The 20,795-nt window shown below is 49.5% G+C and overlaps 1 protein-coding gene across 5 annotated transcripts in view; it reads right to left on the bottom strand.

Moving 5' to 3' along the window:
* LOC146859070 (caspase-1-like) overlaps positions 1 to 20,795 on the bottom strand; it is a 264,504-nt gene that overhangs the window by 2,745 nt on the left and 240,964 nt on the right. For 2 of the 5 annotated variants that reach the window (XM_085649726.1, XM_085649723.1), the window contains exon 8: positions 5,720 to 6,107. The exons of 2 other annotated variants lie outside the window; for them this stretch is intronic. In XM_085649726.1, coding sequence (XP_085505852.1) covers positions 6,091 to 6,107 — 17 coding nt within the window. In that variant the 3' untranslated portion in view covers positions 5,720 to 6,090. Of the gene's footprint in view, positions 1 to 5,719; positions 6,108 to 20,795 lie in introns of those variants that run through there. One more of the 5 variants, XM_085649722.1, reaches the window with a different exon arrangement.

Genomic DNA, 20,795 nt, shown 5'->3' with positions numbered 1-20,795 from the left:
TGGAACCAGTGTTTCTCGCTTTCAGGGACAATCCATTCTGATATAACTTGGAGATGACAGGACCAGTAATAGTCCAGCAAATTGGGGCAGGCCACCCCGAGACTTGGGTACCATAAGTCATTTCTGAGAGAAGCGGGGGTGGGATTTCCCCCAGATGAACTTGACAAAATCCCATTGTAGAGCCAAAATGTCAGCGTGCGGTATGGGAGTAGGAAGAGGCTGAAATAAATAAAGGATCTTAGGGAGAAGGGACATTTTGACGGCATTAAGGCGCCCCAGCCACGCCAGTGGGAGGCCCTCCCAGCGGTGCATTTCATCACGGATGGACTTCCGGTACCTAGGCCAATTAGAGGAGGATCAAGTAGCAAGATTAGGTGTCAGGGCAAGACCCAGATAGCGGATGGACTCATCTGTCCATTGCACCGGGAGCAAGTCCCGCACACCCTAGACTTCTGAGGGCGAAACTGTGAGATTAAGGGCATGGGATTTGGCAAGGTTAATCTGATAGCCCGAAGCAGACTCAAAGGACTTCAGAAGCTCGACCACTGCCAGGAGGGATGTCGAGGGGGAAGACAGATACAAGAGCAGGAAGTCAGCAAAAAGAGAGGCTTTGTGCTCAGCACCCCCATACAGATACCCCGTATAGCCTGGTGGCGACGGATAGCGTTGGCTAAGGACTCAACGCCGAGCGTGAAAAGGAGAGGTGAGAGCGGACACCCTTGGCGAGTGCCTCGATGAATAGAGACAGGAGCAGTGATAGTTCAGTTAAAGCGAACGCTGGTGGTAGGTTTTGCTTAACGGTTCCATCAATTTAGAGATGAGACCCGGCCCCAAGCCAACCTTCTGGAGGACAGCCCGGAAGAACCGCCAATCTACGCAATCAAACGCCTTTTCGGCGACGAGAGAAACCAGGCATGCAGGGATTTCTCTAATCCGTGATTTTTCTACCAAATGAGCGATGCGTCTTATGTTATCCGCTCCCTGACGGTGTCGAATAAACCCCACCTGATTCGGGTCTATGAGGCCCGGGAGATGAGGCTTCAAAAGATTGGCCAAGATATTGGTGAATAACTTGGCGTCGGTGTTTAAGAGAGCAGGGCGAAAGGAGGCCGCCAGAGTCGGGTCCTTGCCAGGTTTAGGAACAAGCACAATTTCTGCTTCATTCATCATAGGGGAGAGGCCGGTGCGGTCAGTAAAGTTATTAAAAAGATGGAGAAGATGGTCCCGCAGCTTTGGGTAGAAGATACAATAAAAAGTGACTGGAAGGCCATCGGGGCTTGGGGTTTTGCCCACCGGCAACTGCTTCAATGCTTTCGCAATTTCCTCGTGGGAGATAGGCTCGTCAAGTACCTCCTTGAAGTAGGGATCGATAGGGTCCCAAGGGCAGGAGTCAAGAAACGACATAACCTCATCCGCAGGACAATGTTCCCTGGCATACAGCTCAGAATAGAAGGTCGTCAGGGTATGAGCCTTATCTACTTCAGAGGTCGCCCATGACCCATCAGGTCTCCGAAGATTCGCTATATGGGATCGAGCCGTTTGGGTCCGTAGACGGCGAGCTAAGCAGGCCCCAACTTTATCACCACCCACATAGTATTTTTGTTTAAGGTTAATATGGAGACGCTCAGCCTTATTAGTGCACTGTAAGCGCAGCTGGCCACGGAAGGTAGCCAGGTGCCGCTTATTGGCAAGGGAGGGACCAATATGGTCCCCGCGCTCCAAATTCCAGATATCTCGGGAGAGAGTGGTTTCAACCAGTCGCGCCTCTCTAGTCCGGGCAATGGAGATTGAGGTGAAAACCCCCTGGATAGTAGCCTTAAAGGCATCCCAACGGATGTCCTCAGGAGTGTGAGAGAGAATTTATCGCAAAGCAAGATTCAATCTCTTTGCGAATATCTGCTACGTCAACAGTGTCACGGAGGACTTGGGGGGGGCAAACGCTAGCGCAGAAGAGGTGTGCTGCGGGCATTGGGTATACGGAGCGTGAGTAGGACATGCGCGTGATCAGAGATAGAAATGTCAGAGATATCCGCAGAGCATAGCAAATGGGCCAAGGGAAGAGAGAGAATAAAATAGTCGATTTGCGAATAAGAGCGCTGGGCGTGGGAGTAAAAGGAATAGTCCCGGGAATCTGGGTGGAGATATCTCCAGGCGTCTACCAGTCCCAAGCAAGTCGGTGATGGCATTCCTCAATGGCGCTGACATCGCCCCAGCAACACGGTACACCTGCGCAGTGCGATCCAGGATTCCAGACCAGATTAAAGTCCCCCCCCAAGCACAACAGGGGTCGAGAGGGAACGTAGCAGAGACCCAAGGTGACGGCGCAGGACCACATCCTGTTTCTGATTAGGCGCATAGACATTAAGAAAGGTGCAGGAATCCAGGCCCCATACCATTTTCACTTTAAGGTACCTCCCACCAGTGTCAATTACAGTCTGGGTCGTCGTCGCGCGCCAGCAAGTTTAAACAAAATGGCCATCCTACAAGTCTTAGTCGGGGAGCATGCCCAGAATTGGGTAGGGTACTTGTGGTGTGACATGAGGTGGATGTCCGAAGAAAGCAAGTGGGTCTCCTGTAAGAAGATCACGTCAGGGTCTTGGTGAAGGAGGTATCGCCACACCTGCTGGCGCTTGTTAGGGGAGTTGAGGCCCTTCACATTAAGGGAAAGGAAGGTAACATTGCGGGTCACGGTGGATGAGAGAAGGGGCAACACGTTGCAGCCACTTCAGTGGGGCCATGAAACCCCCAAAACATACACCCAAGCAGGCACTCTCCCAGAACGCAACAAGGGAGATCCCCCCACACCCCCTAAGACCAAAAAAGAGATAGGCCTCCAAGGTCATACATGGGAGGGAGAGAGGTACGCTGACAAGGACAATGACAGAGGGAATGGACTGGGCACGAAAGGACAGGGCCAGCCAGCCCCAAGCAAGAGACAACATCTCCCCATTACCCTCCCATGTCAAAACCACATGGCAGGTTCAAGCAGGGACGCATCCAAAAAGAGCCCATAGAGGGGCGAAAGAAGAGGAGACCAGAGAAAAAAAGAAAAGAAAAAAAGAAAAGGAAAAAAGAATGAACAGGCCAACTGGGCCAAGGCAATATAGAGTCAGTTCGGAACAGCCCGGACTCCCGAAGGTAGGGCATTCCAGAGAAGTCACTCTCCTATAGGACTCTGGAGAGGGGGGGCGGCAGACACGTAGAAGGCAAGGAGCCCCCGCTACCAGCCCTCCGCAAAGCAATGGAAAATGCACAGCATAGTGCGGTCTCCAGGTCCGGACAGAGGGCCCCAAGAACCGGACCCCGGTAGGAACAACAACAAGCATTGTTCTGCATAGAAGACATCTAGTTCGTAAGAGACAGGGAGGCGCTCAAGGAGTGAACATGGTTGATGGCGTCCCATTTGGCTAGTGTGGAGTCAAGGACTCTCGAGAGGAGTCTGGAGCGAGGGGGAAGAGCAGTGGACCACTCCGGCCGGAGTGAGCCCGCGGGGCAAGCGCGAGAGGAAGGAGGATCTTCAACGTGCGAGTCCACAGGAAGACTGAGGAGACGCAGCGCCTCTTGTAAAGATCGAATAACTCGTCGTCGACCCTCCCAGGTGAACATCAGGGTAAAGGGATGACCCCACTGGTATTTAATGTCCATGTCCCGCGTAGAAGGTTTAAGGTCCTGGAAAATTTAAATAGAGAGCCCATTATAGGAAACTGTCCGGATCCCCTGCACCTTACGAAGGATAGCTTCTTTGTCCGCAAAAAAGTGGACTCTTGTGATAATGTCTGGGACAAAATTAGGACGGTTGCGGGGGCCAGGGACGCAATGTGCTCTATCCAGCATAGGTGGTGTGGTACCCTACCCTTCATGGATGGCGTGCAGGAGGTCTGCCGTGTACGCCAAGATATCAGTCCCCTCCGTGCCCAATGGTATGCCTCGGATGTGGAGGTTGTTCCGCCGGCTGCGGTTCTCCAAATCTTCTTGCTTCAACTGCAGGGAGATATTCTGATCCTCCAACTCGGATATTTTCTTCCAGAGGCCGTCAATGTCCTCCGTCCTAGCATCCATTGTCCTTTCAAGGCCATCAACCATGTCGCCAATCTCCATGACATCTTTGCGGACTTCCTGCAACCAGACTTTGAAGTCCTGTAGAAGAGAACTGATTTTGGATTTGATTTCCTGCAGGAAGGACGACATATAGGTCTGGGTGATTGGTACTGCCTGGGTGGACGAGCCCGAGTGCCCGAGGAGGCAAGGGAATCCTCCTGGGTAGATGGGGGTGCCTTGGCCCACAAGGAGGTCACTGGATAGTCGCGGGAGGGTGTTGAGTCAGCATCTTTAGTGCCTCTGTACTTAGGGGGCATGGTGATGGGGTCCCAAAGCGCCACGGGTCCAACCGGAGAAGAGGCAGAGCTCAGCAGGTGGGGTAATGCCAAGGAGGGGAGCCGGTGAAAAAGCCAAGAAGAAGAGGCGACACAGTGTGCAGAAGGCCTGCTCAGCCACACTCAGAACGCAGGAAGGTCCCCCAAGCGTGAAGGAGAGAAGGAGGAAGACTAATGCACGTGGCTGTCTGCGGGGGAATCGCCCAGATCAGATCTCTCCAGCCGGGATCGGCAAAGGGGGGGGGTGGGCGGGGGGGCACCGTCAGGCTCTGCGGTCACCAGTGGCCTCGCGGCGGGACCAGCAGCAGTCAAGGACACCAGGGACACCAGGAGAATGTCCAGATGGCAGAGACCACGCCGCCAATATCAGCGCCGCTCACCCCCCGCTCAAGAAAGATCTCAGGCGCCAGCAGGGGCGAGCTAGCGACCGGGGCCCGAAATGGCGGCCGGTGGAAGGCAGGTCGGCTCCAGCCGAGAAAGAGCAGCTACGGACGTCTGGACGGCAGCACAAGATCCCAGCAGGGCATCAGAGGCAGGTCAGCAAAGGCCCCGCTGCCGTCGTCAGCTCTACTCCCCGTGCTCAAGGCAGAGCATCTATCACCAGCGGTGACACAGTGGCAGCCGGGGCACAAGATGGCAGCTGCAAGTCGGGCCGGGACCGGCCAGGAAAGCTCAAAAATGCTGGGCTCTCGAGGTGCTCCCGCAGCCCAGAACACTGCCCAGGAGGTCCTGACAGGATTCGGAGCACGCCTTAGCAGCAAGCGGGACCCGGAGACCAAGAGAAAGGTAAAGGCGAGAGGCTCTGGAGCGAAAACTCGGAGGAACACGTCTCACTCCATGCGCGCTCAGGCCACCGCCTACTAGTGATTTTTATAGACTAGCTGTTGTGCTTCTAGTGATGATCATGATGGTAGCTTAAATGGAACGGCAGAGCAGGAGCACTCATCGCTGACCTCTGCCAAACCTTAAAAACACCAAACAGTAGTTTTCAATAGATTTTGCCGTGTCTTCTTTCACACCTTGCACCAGAGGCCCAAGACATGTCACTCTGCAAGGCCTTAGCTTGAGGCAAAGGGGGTGGTGTGGGGGGAAGACGGGAGTAATTGGAACACCAACACAATCTGGATCTGGGAGGGTGTTGTTTCAAAGGCCTCTGAGGTTGGTTTTCTGGCTAGTTGTTTCTGCTTCCACTTCCAGGAGTGCTGGTTTCCTCTGCCTGTGGACTGGTAATGCACTTCTTTAAGGGCGTTTGTTGCTGCAGGGTAGGAAAAATGGGAGTTGGGAGAGGAATCATATGACTGCTGATGAAATTGTGCAAATGAGGACCAAGGCGGGTGAAACCTAAGCAGGTCTTTTATAGGTCTATTAAGTCAACCTTCCTTGGCAGAAAGACAGAATATATCCAAACTCTATTGTATTCATGAGAGGGAAACCAGGCCAAGCAGTATTTAACTGTTACTCTTGAACAGAAGCGAAGTCAAGTGGAGTCCAACATTTGGGTGTATATCTTTAAAGATGACCAGTCTCCTTTACCCTAGCACTTATGAGAGAACCAAGTACATGTCTATATATTGGATTCAGATTTCCCAGGGGAAAATGCTGTTATCACAACCAGAGTGATGCCTACTGCGCTGCCAACTGTTAGTGGCCAGGAAAGAGGTAGAATTTTTTCAGCGCTGTTGTTCGTTCCAGAGCTGGCACTTGGTGCATAGTCTCGCTAACAGAGAATCGGACCTGAAGAGAGAAAAAAAAAAAGGACATGGAAGAAAACAATAAAACAAATAAGGTTGCAATATTACATGTTCATCACATTATCAAAAGCTTTCCATATAACTACATTCATCCCATCCTCAATTGTTCCAGCAGAAGCATCACGTTCTTGACATACACCGTGAAATGGAGTAATCCCGTATACTGCTATTTCTCCACCGCCATGCAGCCCAAGGTAATGATCTACCAAAACGTACTGCTGTAAAGTCTCAAATAGGTTTTCATTTTGCCCTACTATGTAAGAATTTGAATAGTGCTTTTGGACTCCCAAGTGTTAAAGTGGACTGGACTACAGCTGCCAATATAGTGTACAAAGAACACTTTTGCAGCTGAGAGAGAGCTCTCTCTCTCTGGCAGTCTGGCATGTAGAATGCACACGTGGGTGGCATCAGATTGTAAGCTGACTTTGTGTTTGCTGCTGGGAGAAGGGTGGCACAAATATTAGTCCCAACAGCAATGTGACTAAAGGACAGAGACACTGGACTCGGGCCTGATTAACATCTTGGCGAACGGGTTACACCATCACAACGGTGACAGATATCCCGTCCGCCGAAATATAAGGAATATGCTACTTACCAGTATGCATCTGTTCTTGGTATGTAGAGCTGCAGATCTACACACTTTTGCATAGATCGCCATCTGGTGTTGGGCCCGGATGTCTGCAGTTTGTTTTTCCTCTTGGAAAGTCTTTGGAAGTCACGAGGTCGGTGACGCCTCCTTTGGTCCGTATTGCGCATGGGCTTCGGCTCCATCCTCAGGTTGTTTTTCGCCAACAGGGAAAGATGGAGCGTAGTAATAATAGTGAAGAAACCCATGTGTGTTTTATCTAAATAAGATAGAATGGAACAGATACAGGTAGCCGGGGAGGCGGGTGGGCGTGTGTAGATCTGCAGCTCTACATGCCAAGAACAGATGCATACTGGTAAGTAGCATATTCCGTTCGAGGCATATGAGCTGCAGATTACACACTTTTGCATAGACTATATAGCAGTTCCCAACCCTAGCGGCGACCACCGGTATGTGTTGCAGTGGTTTGAAATCGTGTTTTTAGTACAGCCTGGCCCACACTAGCTTGTTGCTTGGTTTGCACATCTACACAGTAATGTTTAGTGAAAGTGTGCGGTGTTGACCATGTAGCTGCCTTGCAGATATCATCTAATGGGATGTTCCCTAGAAAAGCCATAGAAGCCCTTATCATTCTTGTAGAGTGGGCTTTAGGGGGAACAGATAGCGTGCACTTTGCTTTGTGGTAGCAAATCTGTATGCATTTTACAATCCACCTAGCTATCCCTGATTTCGAGATGGGGTTGCCTTTATGTGGTGGAGAGAAAGGGACAAACAGTTGTTTTGTCTTTCTGAAAGGTTGTGTTCTTTGGATATAGTAAAGTAAGGCCCTTTTAACATCCAGTGTGTGTAGAGCCCTTTCTGCAACAGTTTGAGGTTGCGAGAAAAAAACCGGTAATTCTACATATTGGTTTAGATGAAAGGGGGAAATTACTTTGGGTAGGAATTTTGGGTTGGTACGGAGAACAACCTTGTTTGGGTGCATTTGGAGAATAGGCTCTTGTATAGTAAGTGCTTGTATCTCACTGACCCTTCTAAGGGAAGTGATGGCTACAAGGAAAGCAGTCTTCCATGTGAGAAATTGCAGTTCACATTTATGCAAAGGTCCGAAAGGCGGGCCCATTAGCCTTGTGAGAACTATATTTAAGTTCCACACAGGTGAGGGTGGTATTATGGGAGGAATTATTTGTTTGAGGCCTTCCATGAAGGCTTTAATGACAGACACTCTGAAAAGTGATAGGTGCTGTCTGTTTTGTAGGTAAGCGGCAATTGCTGCGAGGTGTAGCCGAATGGATGTATATGCTAGGTTACACCTTTGTAGATGGAGTAAGTAGCATATCATGTGCTGTATAGATACTTCTAGAGGGTTGATTGTGTTGTTATGGCAATAAACAACAAATCTTTTCCATTTTGCAGCGTAGCAGGCTCTAGTAGTAGGGCGTCTAGCTTCTCTGATGACGTTCATACAGTCAGGGGGGAAGGTTTAGGTATCCGAATTCTAAGATCTCAGGAGCCAGATCGCAAGGTTGAGCTGAGCTGGGTCCGGGTGTCTGATCTCTCCATGGTTCTGGGTTAGGAGGCATGGTGAGAGGTGTAACTTTTGGTGTGGCACTACCGAGAGTTCCAGCAGCGTGGTGTACCACGGTTGTCTGGCCCATGTTGGAGCTACTAGAATCAGTGTGAGGGAGTGCTGTTGTAGCTTTCGCACCACTAATGGAATTAGTGGGAGAGGTGGAAAGGCGTACGCAAATTTGCCTGACCAGTTCATCCATATCGCATTGCCTTTGGACAATGGGTGTGGGTATCTGGCGGCGAAGCTTGGGCATTTTTTGTTTTCATGGGTGGCGAAGAGGTCTATGTGTGGATGCCCCCACATCTGAAAGAACGGGTGAAGAACCTGTGGGTGAAGTTCCCACTCGCGGATCTGCTGCGTCTGTCTGCGGAGTAGATCTTCCATGGTGTTTTGGACTCCTGGGACATGTTGGGCTAGGAGAAAGATTTTGTGTGGAATTGCCCATCTCCATATGCTCTGTGCTAGATGAGAGAGCTGTGGAGAGCGTGTGCAGCCTTGTTTTTGAATGTACTACATGGCCGTCATGTTGTCTGTGCGAATAAGAACTGCCTTTCCTAAAATCTGTGTGTGAAAGGATTTTAGGGCTAGAAAGATTGCCAGTAACTCCAGATGGTTGATGTGGAGTAACTTTTGTTGCGGCGTCCATGTGCCTTGCACTGTGAGGTGTAGTAGATGAGCTCCCCAGTCGGAGAGCGATGCGTCTGTTAGGATTATTTGTGGAACCGGGTCCAGGAACGGTCGACCTCTGGAAAGATTTGTGGTGTTCCACCACTGCAGAGAGTGATGGGTGCGACCGTCTACCAACACCAGATCTGTCAGTTGCCCCTGGGCCTGGTTCCATTGGCGCGCTAAGCACTCTTGGAGTGGACGCATCTGGAGTCTTGCATGAGGTACTATGCAGATGCAAGAGGCCATCATACCTATCAGTTGCATAAACACTCTTGCTGGGAGAGAGTGTTGAGGCATGAATCTTTGACGCAAAGCCTGAATGCTTGCAATCCTGGCAGGATTAGGGTAGGCTATGGCTTTTGAGGTGTCTATGGTAAAACCGAGGTATTGGTTTGTGTTGGATGGTATTAGCTGGGACTTTTGGTGGTTTACTGTGAAACCTAGCTGGTGAAGTAGTTGGATTGTAGTGGCGGTGTGATGAACACATTGATTGTAGGACGTGGCTTTTATTAGCCAGTCGTCCAAATATGGGAAGACGTGAATGTGCTGTCTCCTGAGGTGTGCCGCCACTACCGCTAGGCACTTGGTGAATACCCTTGTTGCTGTTATGACCCCGAATGGGAGCAACTTGAACTGGTAGTGTTGCCCGTCCACTACAAATCTGAGGTACTTTCTGTGGGCATGGTGTACCGGAATGTGAAAGTATGCGTCTTTCAAGTCCAGAGTGGTGAGAAAGTCTTTCTGGGAGAGGAGCGGAAGTACCTGCTGAAGTGTTACCATGTGAAAATGTTCCGAATGTATGTATGTGTTTAGAGGCCGGAGATCTAAGATAGGTCGTAGAGTCTCGTCTCTTTTTGGTATCAGGAAATATAGGGAGTAGACCCCTAAATTTTGTTGATTGGCGGGGACTTGTTCTAGTAACGTGGAATGTTCTTGTGACATTGGGCGTTGCCTGGGTGGAATGTTGGGGGGGTAGATGTCAATTCTAGGCAGTACCCTGAACGAATAATTTGGGTCACCCATCTGTCTGATGTGATGGACTCCCAGACGTGAAGGAAATTTTGTAATCTGCCCCCGACCGCAGTGGGATGGTCTGGAGGGAGCAGGGGGAAGTCATTGGGTAGGCGGTGTGGCAGAGCGGGCGGTATTTGTTTTGCCTCTGCCTTTATTGTTATTGCCTTTATAGCCGCCTCTTTGATAACCCCTTGTGAAGGTGGATTGAACAGGGGATTTGTAGGAAGTGGACGCGCTATCTGAGGAGTAGCCTCTGCCCGTGCCCCGAAAGGAAGAGCGGCGAAAGGAGCGCCTAGGAGGGTGTGACTGTAGGGCTCCCATAGATTTCGCCGTATATGTGTCTTTCTTCATCTTCTCGAGGGCCTCATCTACTTTTGGACCGAATAAATGTTCTTGATCAAATGGATGATTTAATCTGGAGGCTTGTACCTCAGGTTTAAAGCCTGAAACTCTGAGCCAAGCATGGCGACGGAGGAGGACGCTAGTGTTGATGGCCCTGGAGGCCGTGTCTGCTGCGTCTAAGGCACAGCGAATAGAGGTGTTAGTTATGGTCTTAACCTCTTGAATTCATTTATTGGCCCTATTTCTGTATTTTTCTGGGAGATGGTGCATGATGGTTTCTAATTCATCATAATGCGCTCTGTCGTATCTGGCCAGTAGCGCTTGAGTGTTGGCGATACACCACATATTGGCTGCCTGTGACGCAGTGCGCTTTCCTGACGCGTCCAGGAGCTTTGACTCCTTGTCAGGTGGTGGTGCTTCGCCTGACGCCTTGGCATTTGACCTCTTCCGTGCCATGGATACCACTAGGGAATCCAGTGGCGCTGGCCCTTTGATGTAGGCAGGATCTGTGGGGGCAGCTTTATACTTTTTCTCTATGCGTGGGTTTAGGACCCTAGCCCTGACTGGGTCTTTAAAAACCTCTGGCGCATGTTTTATTACCCCCTTGAGCATAGGTAGTATAGAAGTAGACCTATGTGAGGTGTCAAGGAGGAAATCTTCCTCTACCGGATCAGTGTGTAGCTCTACCCCGTGATAATGTGGCGCCTTCTGAAGTAGGTGGTGAAAACCTAATGAGTCTTCTGGTGGAGATGACCTGGATGGATAAAGGTCATCTTGTGGGACATCTGGAATGTCTGGATTATTACAATCATCCCATGGGTCTGGGGATCCTGTAGGAGTGGGGTCTTTTGGCACATCTGCTGGATCGTAGTATGGGTCCCCCTGATCATCATGGTCTGGAGACGGGGTCGGAGAGTGATGAGGCAGGGGTGGAGAAGGCGGAGGGGGCGGAGGTGGAGAGGGTGGAGGAGGTGGGGAAGGCACTCTGAAAGGGGAGGTAGCAGAGTCTTTCCTCTTTGGAGGTGGAGGTGGAGCTGGTTTGTCCAAATGTCTCTTTTTAGAAGACAGTGCCAAATGTCCAGTTTTTGGATCCTTGGTAAGTGTCTTTTGCAAAGGATCCGGTGTAAACAATTCTTGAGACAATGGCTGTTCGGCCGGCGCCGAAGGTTTCGGGGCCGATGGCTTTTTAGGCTTGTCTGTGCCGTGCTTTTTTGGAACCTCCGATTTTTTGGTTGGCGCCGAGGCAGGCTTCGGCGCGGGAGTGTCGGTGCCGAGGGCCTTATGATGTTTGGTCGGTACCGAGAGGCTGGGTTTCGACACCGAGGGCTTTGGTGCGGAGCTCGGTGTCGAGGTAGAGGCCGATCTCTTCTTCGGTGCCGAAGTGTGTTTATCGGCACCGCTGGCAGGCTGGCTGGAGCCCGAGCCGCCGGAAGGCTTATTAGGCTTCTTCACCGGGCCCGAAAGTGGGGTGTTCAAAGCAGTGTCTTTGGTCTTGCCTAGGCCCGGAGGCGAAGGCGTGACCGAAGCCTTTTTGGGTGTCGGCGCGGGTGTGGGAGGGGGTATTTTACTCACGACCCTCTGCGCCGGGGTGATGTCCTACACATCCGAGTTGTCGGCTTCGGAAGCACTGACGAGGTCCTCTTCGGTGTGCTGCTGTCCCGGATCTTCGACGTCATCCCCGAAGATGTCGACTGGAACGGAGGTCGAGGAGTGCGCCATGTTTCGTCTGGCCCTTCGATCTCGAATAGTCTTTTTGGATCTGAAAAACTTGCAGGCGGGACAGTCTCGAGCCTCGTGTTCAGGGGAGAGGCAGAGGTTGCACACCTCATGAAGATCGGCGTGGGGGAATTTGGACCCACATCGAGGGCACTTCTTGAATGGAGTTCTTTCCATCAGCCTGGACCGGAGCTTGGATAGGCCCGAAGGCCGCCGTCGATGACTGGAATCGAAGGTGTGTCGAAGAGAAGGTGATTGAGGAGATCAGGATCTGAACAATACCGCGAAGAGCGAGGATTCCGCTTCGATCGTCGAACTGGAAATGTTCGGAACCGGAGCGCGAAATATTACATCCGAGCCCGATGGCGGAAAAAAACAATCTGAGGATGGAGCCGAAGCCCATGCGCAATACGGACCAAAGGAGGAGTCACCGACCTCGTGACTTCCAAAGACTTTCCAAGAGGAAAAACAAACTGCAAACATCCGGGCCCAACACCAGATGGCGATCTATGCAAAAGTGTGTAATCTGCAGCTCATATGCCTTGAATATTCCATTATATCTTTGTTCTTTCTTTATTTTGTTTCGGTCCGTAAACCATAAAAGAACATTCACAGATATAGACAATGCATAAAAACAGGTTAAAAAGCTAAAACACTGATAAAACAAGATATGATTATACATAACAGTTAAAAATCAGTTGACATTAGATTCATTACTAGTGCCTAAAAATACCTTTCACGCCCACCACATAGAGCTTAAGGGATACAGCATAGACAATTGGCATTTGAGTGTTATATTTTAGGAGCCTAAATGCTTCTTCGCAATGTTGTGTACCTAGATTCCTGCACAATTGAAACAGCCTTAATTGAGTTTTATAAATCTCTATGACCGGGCCCACAGGCTTGTGAAAAGAGTTTCTGTAAAGCTTGGACAGACCACTAGCGGTCTGAGCCAGCTTGAGGCTTGACTTGTCTATTTGTGGCTCCCAGTCCATTTTTTCAGTTAGTGTAAGACCTAAGTAGTCAAAAACAGATACCCACCCCAGTTGGATACCATTCATGTGCACGTTGGTTTGGGTAGAGCAAGCAGGGTTAAAGACCATGTATTTTGTCTTTTGAATGTTGATCTCCAACCCCCTGAGTCTACAGAACTCACAGAACCCGTCAAGGATTCTGTGAATACCCATCGGAGATTTAGAAAGCAGAAGGATATAATCTGCGAACATCATTGCTGGAATTGACTTATGTGCTAAGTAGGGGGCATCTATGTCTTTCAGTCCGCTCAGTGCATCTACTTGTCTCTTGATGTAAATACAGAACAAGGTAGGAGCGAGCACACAACCCTAACTCCCCTGTTAATTGGAATAGGTGGGGGGAGTTTCCCAAATCTCCCATACCTAATTTGGGCATAGTTGCCATCATGCAGTCTTCTCAACATGTCCAAAAGATAGTAGGGGATTCCAAGGTCTCTCAATACCACCAGTGCATCTCCAGGGACCAGATCAAAGGCACTTTTAAGATCCACAAAGACCAAATAAAGACTACCATCTTCCAAGTACACTGATTTCCAAAAGAGGAGTTGGAGCCTGAAGATTTGGTCAATGGTGGTTGTTTTTGTTCCCTAAAGCCAGCTTGAAGTGGGCCCATAACCTTGTGTTCCTCCAGCCAAGTCTGCAGGTAATCAAGTAGGATCCTAGCAAAAATGTTTTGCGATACATCGATCAAAGTGATCGGCCTGTAGTTGGTTGGTAATAAGCTGGACCCCTTTTTAAATACTGGCAGAATCTCGGAGTGCCATCCCTTGTAAAGTGGCATTCAAGGGTCCACAGATAGGGACCCCAGATGTTTGGCTTGGCACAGAAAAGATCCCCAGGTATCTTATCCAGACCTGGAGCCTTGCCAGGAGCGATTCTGTTTATGGCTCTGATAACTTCTGCCAGGGTTGGCTCTAGATTGGAATTCGGTAGGGGCTGGGTTACTAAGGTCTGACTACTGTCCTCAGCTTCCAGTGGAGCATAGGGAGTTTGGAAGTACTTTCCAGGTATTAGCTGCGATATTTGGCTCCAGAACCACCTTTCCATTTTTGCTACCAGTAGTTACGGTGTTCCAAAAGGATTTCATATCGTTGGCTGCTAGGGCCAGTTTCAGGGATGCACATTGGTCAATTTCCCAAGATTTATTTGCAAGTGCAATAGTGGCTTTGTAGAAAGCCCGCGCTGTTTTAATTTGGGCACTGCTCTTGGATTTTATGGCCTCTATCAAGGCCTTCTTTGCCTCTCGACAACTTGCGTTGAACCAGGTGGGCTTCCTCTTTGACCCTCCCCTCTGGGTACCCAGTGGCGAGAATGTATCCAACAACCTAGCGGTCAGGATCTCATGAAACTTAGCAATATCTACTGTGGATACAACGGTACCATCTTCCGTGACAAGCTTTGCCAGTTCCACAAAAATGGGTATAATGGATTCAAATAAAAGGGCCTTTTTTTGGAGCGATTGTTCTATCCACACCTCCTTACTTTCCATCTACCATTAGTAAGTGATAGCCTATTATCTATTGTGGAGACTGAGTCAGGGTTTCCCCCAGTAATTGTCAGTTAAAGCGTTATGATTGCTGTTGTGTTGTTGTAGGACAGCAAAGTCAACAACCCTGGCCCACATCCTTGTTTCTATCAGAATGTAGTTTATGATGGAAGAGTGACCAACCCTATTAAATGTGTGCTTCCCAGGAGAGTCGAACTGGTTTGGCCATTGCAGGCTCTCGGAGAATGTTTTAGACTAAGGGATTTTATCTGGAGAGCCAGCGGTGTCCAAGCCCTTATTGGAGAGGTATTAGGCTCACGGATAGCCCAGATCTCATCTTCCTCTGTGGATGGAGTGCCTTTAAGATCTTTCATTTGCTCGTATTGGCAGTTAAAGTCGCCCCCTATAACCACCAAGACCTTATTAGGAAAACTAGAGATTGGGCCATCCAGTTGATCTAGAGACGGGGATTCTTGGCCATTCCTCACAGGCCTGGAATAGACATTGACTAAAGCGTTTCAAAATTTGGTGAGAAGGTTAGCATGGTACACAGGATATCAGCTGAAGGGTGCTCCACCGGGGTGGCAGTGCAGCCTAGATGGGAACCTCCCCAGGTACATAACCCTACTGACGGTCTACCCCGTCCCCATGATGTGGCAGGAATTTTAAAAGATGCAAACCCCACACGCAATGTCTCCTTCGTTGCTCAAGTTTCCTGGAACATGCATATAACAAATGAATCCACAAAATCCCTCCAATCGGAGCTTTATCCATGTATGCCAATGACATGGTGCTGTATGTCCGGGACCCCGGAATACACCTCGCCCAACTCATTCGGGAATATATCTGGTTTGCATGGTTCTCAGGACTGGGAATCAACTGGTCCAAATCGGTCATACTACCTCTCACAGATAACACGCCCCAATTCGACATGGACTCTCCATTAACATGGTGCACCGACACTGTAAAATACTTAGGAATATGGCTGCACAGGGATCTGCAAGCTGTCATACAATCCAACTATGGCACAGCTATCACGTGTCTCGAGGGACAAGTGAGTCGCTGGATTAAGTTGAATTTGTCCTTCGCGGAACACATAGCACTGATGAAGATGGGTAATCCTCCAGCGCTTTCTGTATCTCTTTTAAAATATTCCTGTACATTTGACGCGACATTTTTTTCAACAGGCTCTGCTCCCTCTTGATCACGTTAGCCTACTATTGGCAGCAGGACCCAGGTTATATTCCTCATGTGGCAGTGGAGGCTGGCGCGGTGCACCCCATCGCGCTTAAAGCCATGATCGTCAATAGGCACACAGTATTTGAAAAGGGAGAATTTGACAATGTACAAACCACGTCTAGGGCCTGGCGTGAATTAGGACCAGATCAAAGGCACTTTTAAGATCCACAAAGACCAAATAAAGACTACCATCTTCCAAGTACACTGATTTCCAAAAGAGGAGTTGGAGCCTGAAGATTTGGTCAATGGTGGTTGTTTTTGTTCCCTAAAGCCAGCTTGAAGTGGGCCCATAACCTTGTGTTCCTCCAGCCAAGTCTGCAGGTAATCAAGTAGGATCCTAGCAAAAATGTTTTGCGATACATCGATCAAACTGATCGGCCTGTAGTTGGTTGGTAATAAGCTGGACCCCTTTTTAAATACTGGCAGAATCTTGGAGTGCCATCCCTTGTAAAGTGGCATTCAAGGGCCCACAGATAGGGACCCCAGATGTTTGGCTTGGCACAGAAAAGATCCCCAGGTATCTTATCCAGACCTGGAGCCTTGCCAGGAGCGATTCTGTTTATGGCTCGGATAACTTCTGCCAGGGTTGGCTCTAGATTGGAATTCGGTAGGGGCTGGGTTACTAAGGTCTGACTACTGTCCTCAGCTTCCAGTGGAGCATAGGGAGTTTGGAAGTACTTTCCAGGTATTAGCTGCGATATTTGGCTCCAGAACCACCTTTCCATTTTTGCTACCAGTAGTTACGGTAGAAATTGCCATTGTATGCGCCCGGCATGCCACTACTGCACCACTCAGAACTTTCTGTCACTAGAGAATCTGGTGCACTAAAGACCCTTAAAGAAATGGCTATGTCAACAATGGAGGATGTGTTCCCTGGGGGTCAATTTATAGCATCAGAAAACATAGTCGCGGTGGGCACTGCCACCACTATGCAACTATTTGTCTACACCAAGCTGCGCTCGGCTATGCGTGTGCTTTATCCACAATTTCCTACAGAACCACCGGCACTTGAAGCACTACAACTTATATATACTACCACATCTAGAGCCAAGCTGGTAACAAGACTATATCAGGCATCACAGAGGGATGCAGTTGCCGTGGGGATATCTGCGCTAGCGAAATGGGACTCCATATTACCCACTCCCCTTTCCGAAGATGAATGGTATGGGTTTTGCCGTCTGACTGGTCAGTTGACAGAGAAAGGTAACTTACGGTTGGTGCATTTTAAATACCTACATCAACTATATTATACTCCAGCTCAGCTCCATAGATGTGGGTTGCTCGATGCTGACAACTGTAAACGCTGTGGCGTACCTGGTGCTAATTTTTATCATTTGGGGTAGGAAAGCCCCAAAGTGTATGCATACTGAAAATCTGTCACACAGATCTTACACCTGATGGTAAATGTTCTCATAGAATGTACTCCTACACTGTGCCTACTGGGTGCGGATGCTAATATTAAGGCGTCTCATAGGAGGTTAGTGGCTAGAGCACTGCTGTTGGCTAAACGTAGCGTTTCCTTGTGCTGGGGGGCAGGCCTGCACCTACCACTAAACTATGGTTACAGGACCTGACGTACTGTCCGGACCAGCTTACATGTTATGCGGAGGAACTGCCTATAAAATCCAAGCCGCCAGACATCTGGGGTCCACTTACCGCTTATCTAGTAACGATACCTGCTGTTTAATGCCCGTTGTTATTCTAAGGCTACTCTGCCCTGTAATGTCCTAAACTGCACTTTTAATGTTATGTCTCTGTATACCTATGCTATCGAGTTCTGTGATACTCTGTCATGCCAAATGAGTTATGTAACACGGCTACGCTGTACCAATGCTTCGAATCAGATAACTGTATGTTGTATGTTGTTCATTACCTTTTAAAATGCACAAATAAAATAAAAATTAAAAAAATCCCTCCAATCAGAACAGCTCAGTTTTCTCTTGAGACCTGCTAGTTATGTTTTGAATGGCTGAACTACCACCCTGGGTTTTAAGCTCCAGTGATTCTTCTGACTCAAACAGCACACTGTGGCACTTGCTCATAATACCAACAGTGGCTACAGATTTTGCCCTATTGGCTAAAGCGCCAGGGGTTTCTAATACGCCTGGCGAATGAATTTGAGCATGTGAGGTTAATGGAGTTAAAGGGGGCATTTTCTGGTGGCAATGTGTTGAGCTTGGGGCTTGATGTTACTAGCGAACCTAGGGATAATGTCAGGGTGTCAATAGATCCAGAGTGCACAATCGCAGGGTTGACATTGGGACATTGTCTGATGGACCTAGACTCTTCGATTTTAACAACCAAGGCCATACCCAATGAAAGTTCTCTCGTTTGTACCATCTTTTGTTCCCTCCCTGCACCATGCAGAACAGCCAAGCCAGATCGCAGGCTCGGCCACAAGTCCCACCTTCTAAAGGTCCCTGGACTGGTGGTTTGCGGGTCGTGTTTGGGTTCCGGTACGAGTCAAATCGACTTCTTCCAAGACCCCATATCCATTTGTCACGGGCAGATTAAATTCTTGGGGTCTCGAGTATTGATACCCCAGTCCCAACGGCGACTGCTTATACCAGTCATCCTGTGGTCGACAATTTCCTGCTTTGGGTTGGATCATTGGTCTTGAAATCTAAAAGTGGGTGAGTGGGAGTGGCCCGATTACGGATCCTGGGTGTAGTGGTTCAGTTGCAAGAGGTGTTGTACAATTTGTGGGTTTTTTAAGGTGATTATGATGTAATCCCCATATTGATCTTTGGGCCTGTCACCCACCCAGCTGACCCTACTAGTCATAATAACTTCATTGGAGTGTGAGTAGGCATACTGCCGAATTCTAACAAGTCAGTGCAAACACTTATTCTTAAGCTCGAACTGTGCTTCCCTCTGACCCTCTTTAACTTTGGGGACCCCTGCGAGTACAACAACATATGGGGTTGATGCTGGGGGAAGGTTTACAGTTGGCAAATCAGTCCCTACCACTCCCTTCCAGTTCTGGGGCCCAGCTTTACCCACACTATTAGTCAAAGTACCCATGGATGATGGTGCCCGCTCCCCCTGCTTAGATTCAGGATCTGAATGATAGTTTGCCAGAGCCATGGAAGCAGGGACCTCCTCACAAGATGCTTCAGGCATTTCCATAGCCTCTGCGATGCCACAAAGTCTGTTTCCAACAGGGTCAGTTCCGCTCACTCTGACTGGTGCAGGGTTTGCAAAAGTTTTTCCATGACAATTTACACACGGGTTGGCCAGTTTATCAAGTCGAGCTAATACTGGGGCAAGCTCCTCTCTCACAATGATCCTAATCTGGCCTTGTAGAACCTCCATCAGGGCAGCCACCCATGGCGGGAGTGACATGTCCGGTTCTGAGTTTTGACCAATGTCCAGAACCTGGGTAGGCGGGGTTCCCATCTTAACAGGTGTTCCATCATTGGATTTTTTCCGCTTTACCTCCGCCCTGGTAGATTGCTTAGTTTTGTTATTCTTAGCTATACCCTTGGTCTCGCCCCCCCATGCAGGTGCTTTGGGTATGGTTCCTGTTTCGGTGTTAGGTACTTGCAGGGACAACACCAAGGTTCTTTCCAGATCGCTATTGGTTGTGGGCATGACCAGGTCTATAGAAGTACACCAGAGATTAGGAGTCAGTGACAGCCGACGTTCTGTTAGTTCTATCTCCGTGGCCACTACCCTTATGGCCCTCTGGAGCATCCTGTCGATGGAGGTCTGCAGCAGGACTGGGGGTATTAGCTGGGGCGGCGCTTGTTTTATTAGGTTAGTGGTGCGCTTCCCCATTTATTTATTTTTATTTGCTCTACAAGTTACGGAAACACCCCTATGCTCGCTTTTGCCCACACGACCATGCAAAGGTAAAATGCGCTGAATTGCGAGGGGAGATTCCAAGATAGGGCAAGAAGACTACTGTAGCTACCCAGGTTGTTAGAAGCTGTCAAAAAAGCAAGGATGGCACTTACGTGTCAGCTTGACGTTGTCCTCTCAAGAGTTATTGTTGAGCCGACCCAGGGAATGCTGGGTTGTTGTTTGGTAAAATGTGAGGGCCGTGTAAAAGACCCCTTGCAAAGGCAAAGTACGACCCAGATAGCAAGAGAAGGGGGAGGTGGGGGTGACAGCCCAGTCTCTTCCAGTCTATGACAGGCGCAGATGAGCCCACCCTTGGCCCGGGCGCGGCCTGGACACGCCCGCGCCCCAAGGTCACTTTATGCACCTCTGGGCGCGAGCTGGTGACCGCTGGTGCCTCCTAGCATAAGTGCTGCTGGGGAATTAAGTACCAGATTCAAATCTGGCGTGTGGCAGCAAGTAATGGGCATCCTGCGCTGCCGGTCAGTGTCTCTTTATGCGCCTCCGGGCGCGAGCTGGTGACCGCCGGTGCCTCCTTGCGTAGGTGCTGCTGGGGAATGGCTTGCCCGGTTCAAATCCGGCATGTGGCAGCAAGTAATGGGCGTCCCGTGCTGCCGGAGCCCCAGGGTCTCTTTATGCGCCTCCAGGCGCAAGTTGGTGACTGCCGGTGCCTCCTGACGCAGAAGCTGCTGGGGAATGGAGTCCCCGGTTCAAATCCAGCGTGTGGCGGCAAGTAATGGGCATCCATTATATCCTATGGGATTTATATTTCGGCGAACGGGATATTCATCACTGTTGTGATGGAGTGACCCGTCCTCCAATATCTAAATCAGGCCCTTAGTCACACAGGATATGGATTGAGCTAAAGCCCATTCTTTGAATAGCTTAAAGAATTGGCAATAATATGTCTTGCAGATTACTACACAGTGAAACAACGCCTATGGAGGAGAGCTTTTATACCACATCAGCTTGGGAAAGCAAAGAATAAGAAACAAGCTTTCCACAGAAGAAATGTAGCTTAGGGCATCCCCTGGTGAGAAGAAGAAAAGTGAAGGTGAAGCAAAGATTGGAGAAGTTGCTCTAGCCTTTCCCAGTAGGGCGAACAGAGCTTTGCAACACATGGAATTCCACTAGTGAGTGGCAGTTAGGTTATAAGCCACTGTGGCACAGCC

This window comes from Triturus cristatus, chromosome 3_2 (genome assembly GCF_964204655.1).
Source record: "Triturus cristatus chromosome 3_2, aTriCri1.1, whole genome shotgun sequence".
Taxonomy (NCBI): domain Eukaryota; kingdom Metazoa; phylum Chordata; class Amphibia; order Caudata; family Salamandridae; genus Triturus; species Triturus cristatus.
Note: the sequence above shows the minus strand (reverse complement) of the source record. Positions and strands in the feature narration are given on the sequence as shown.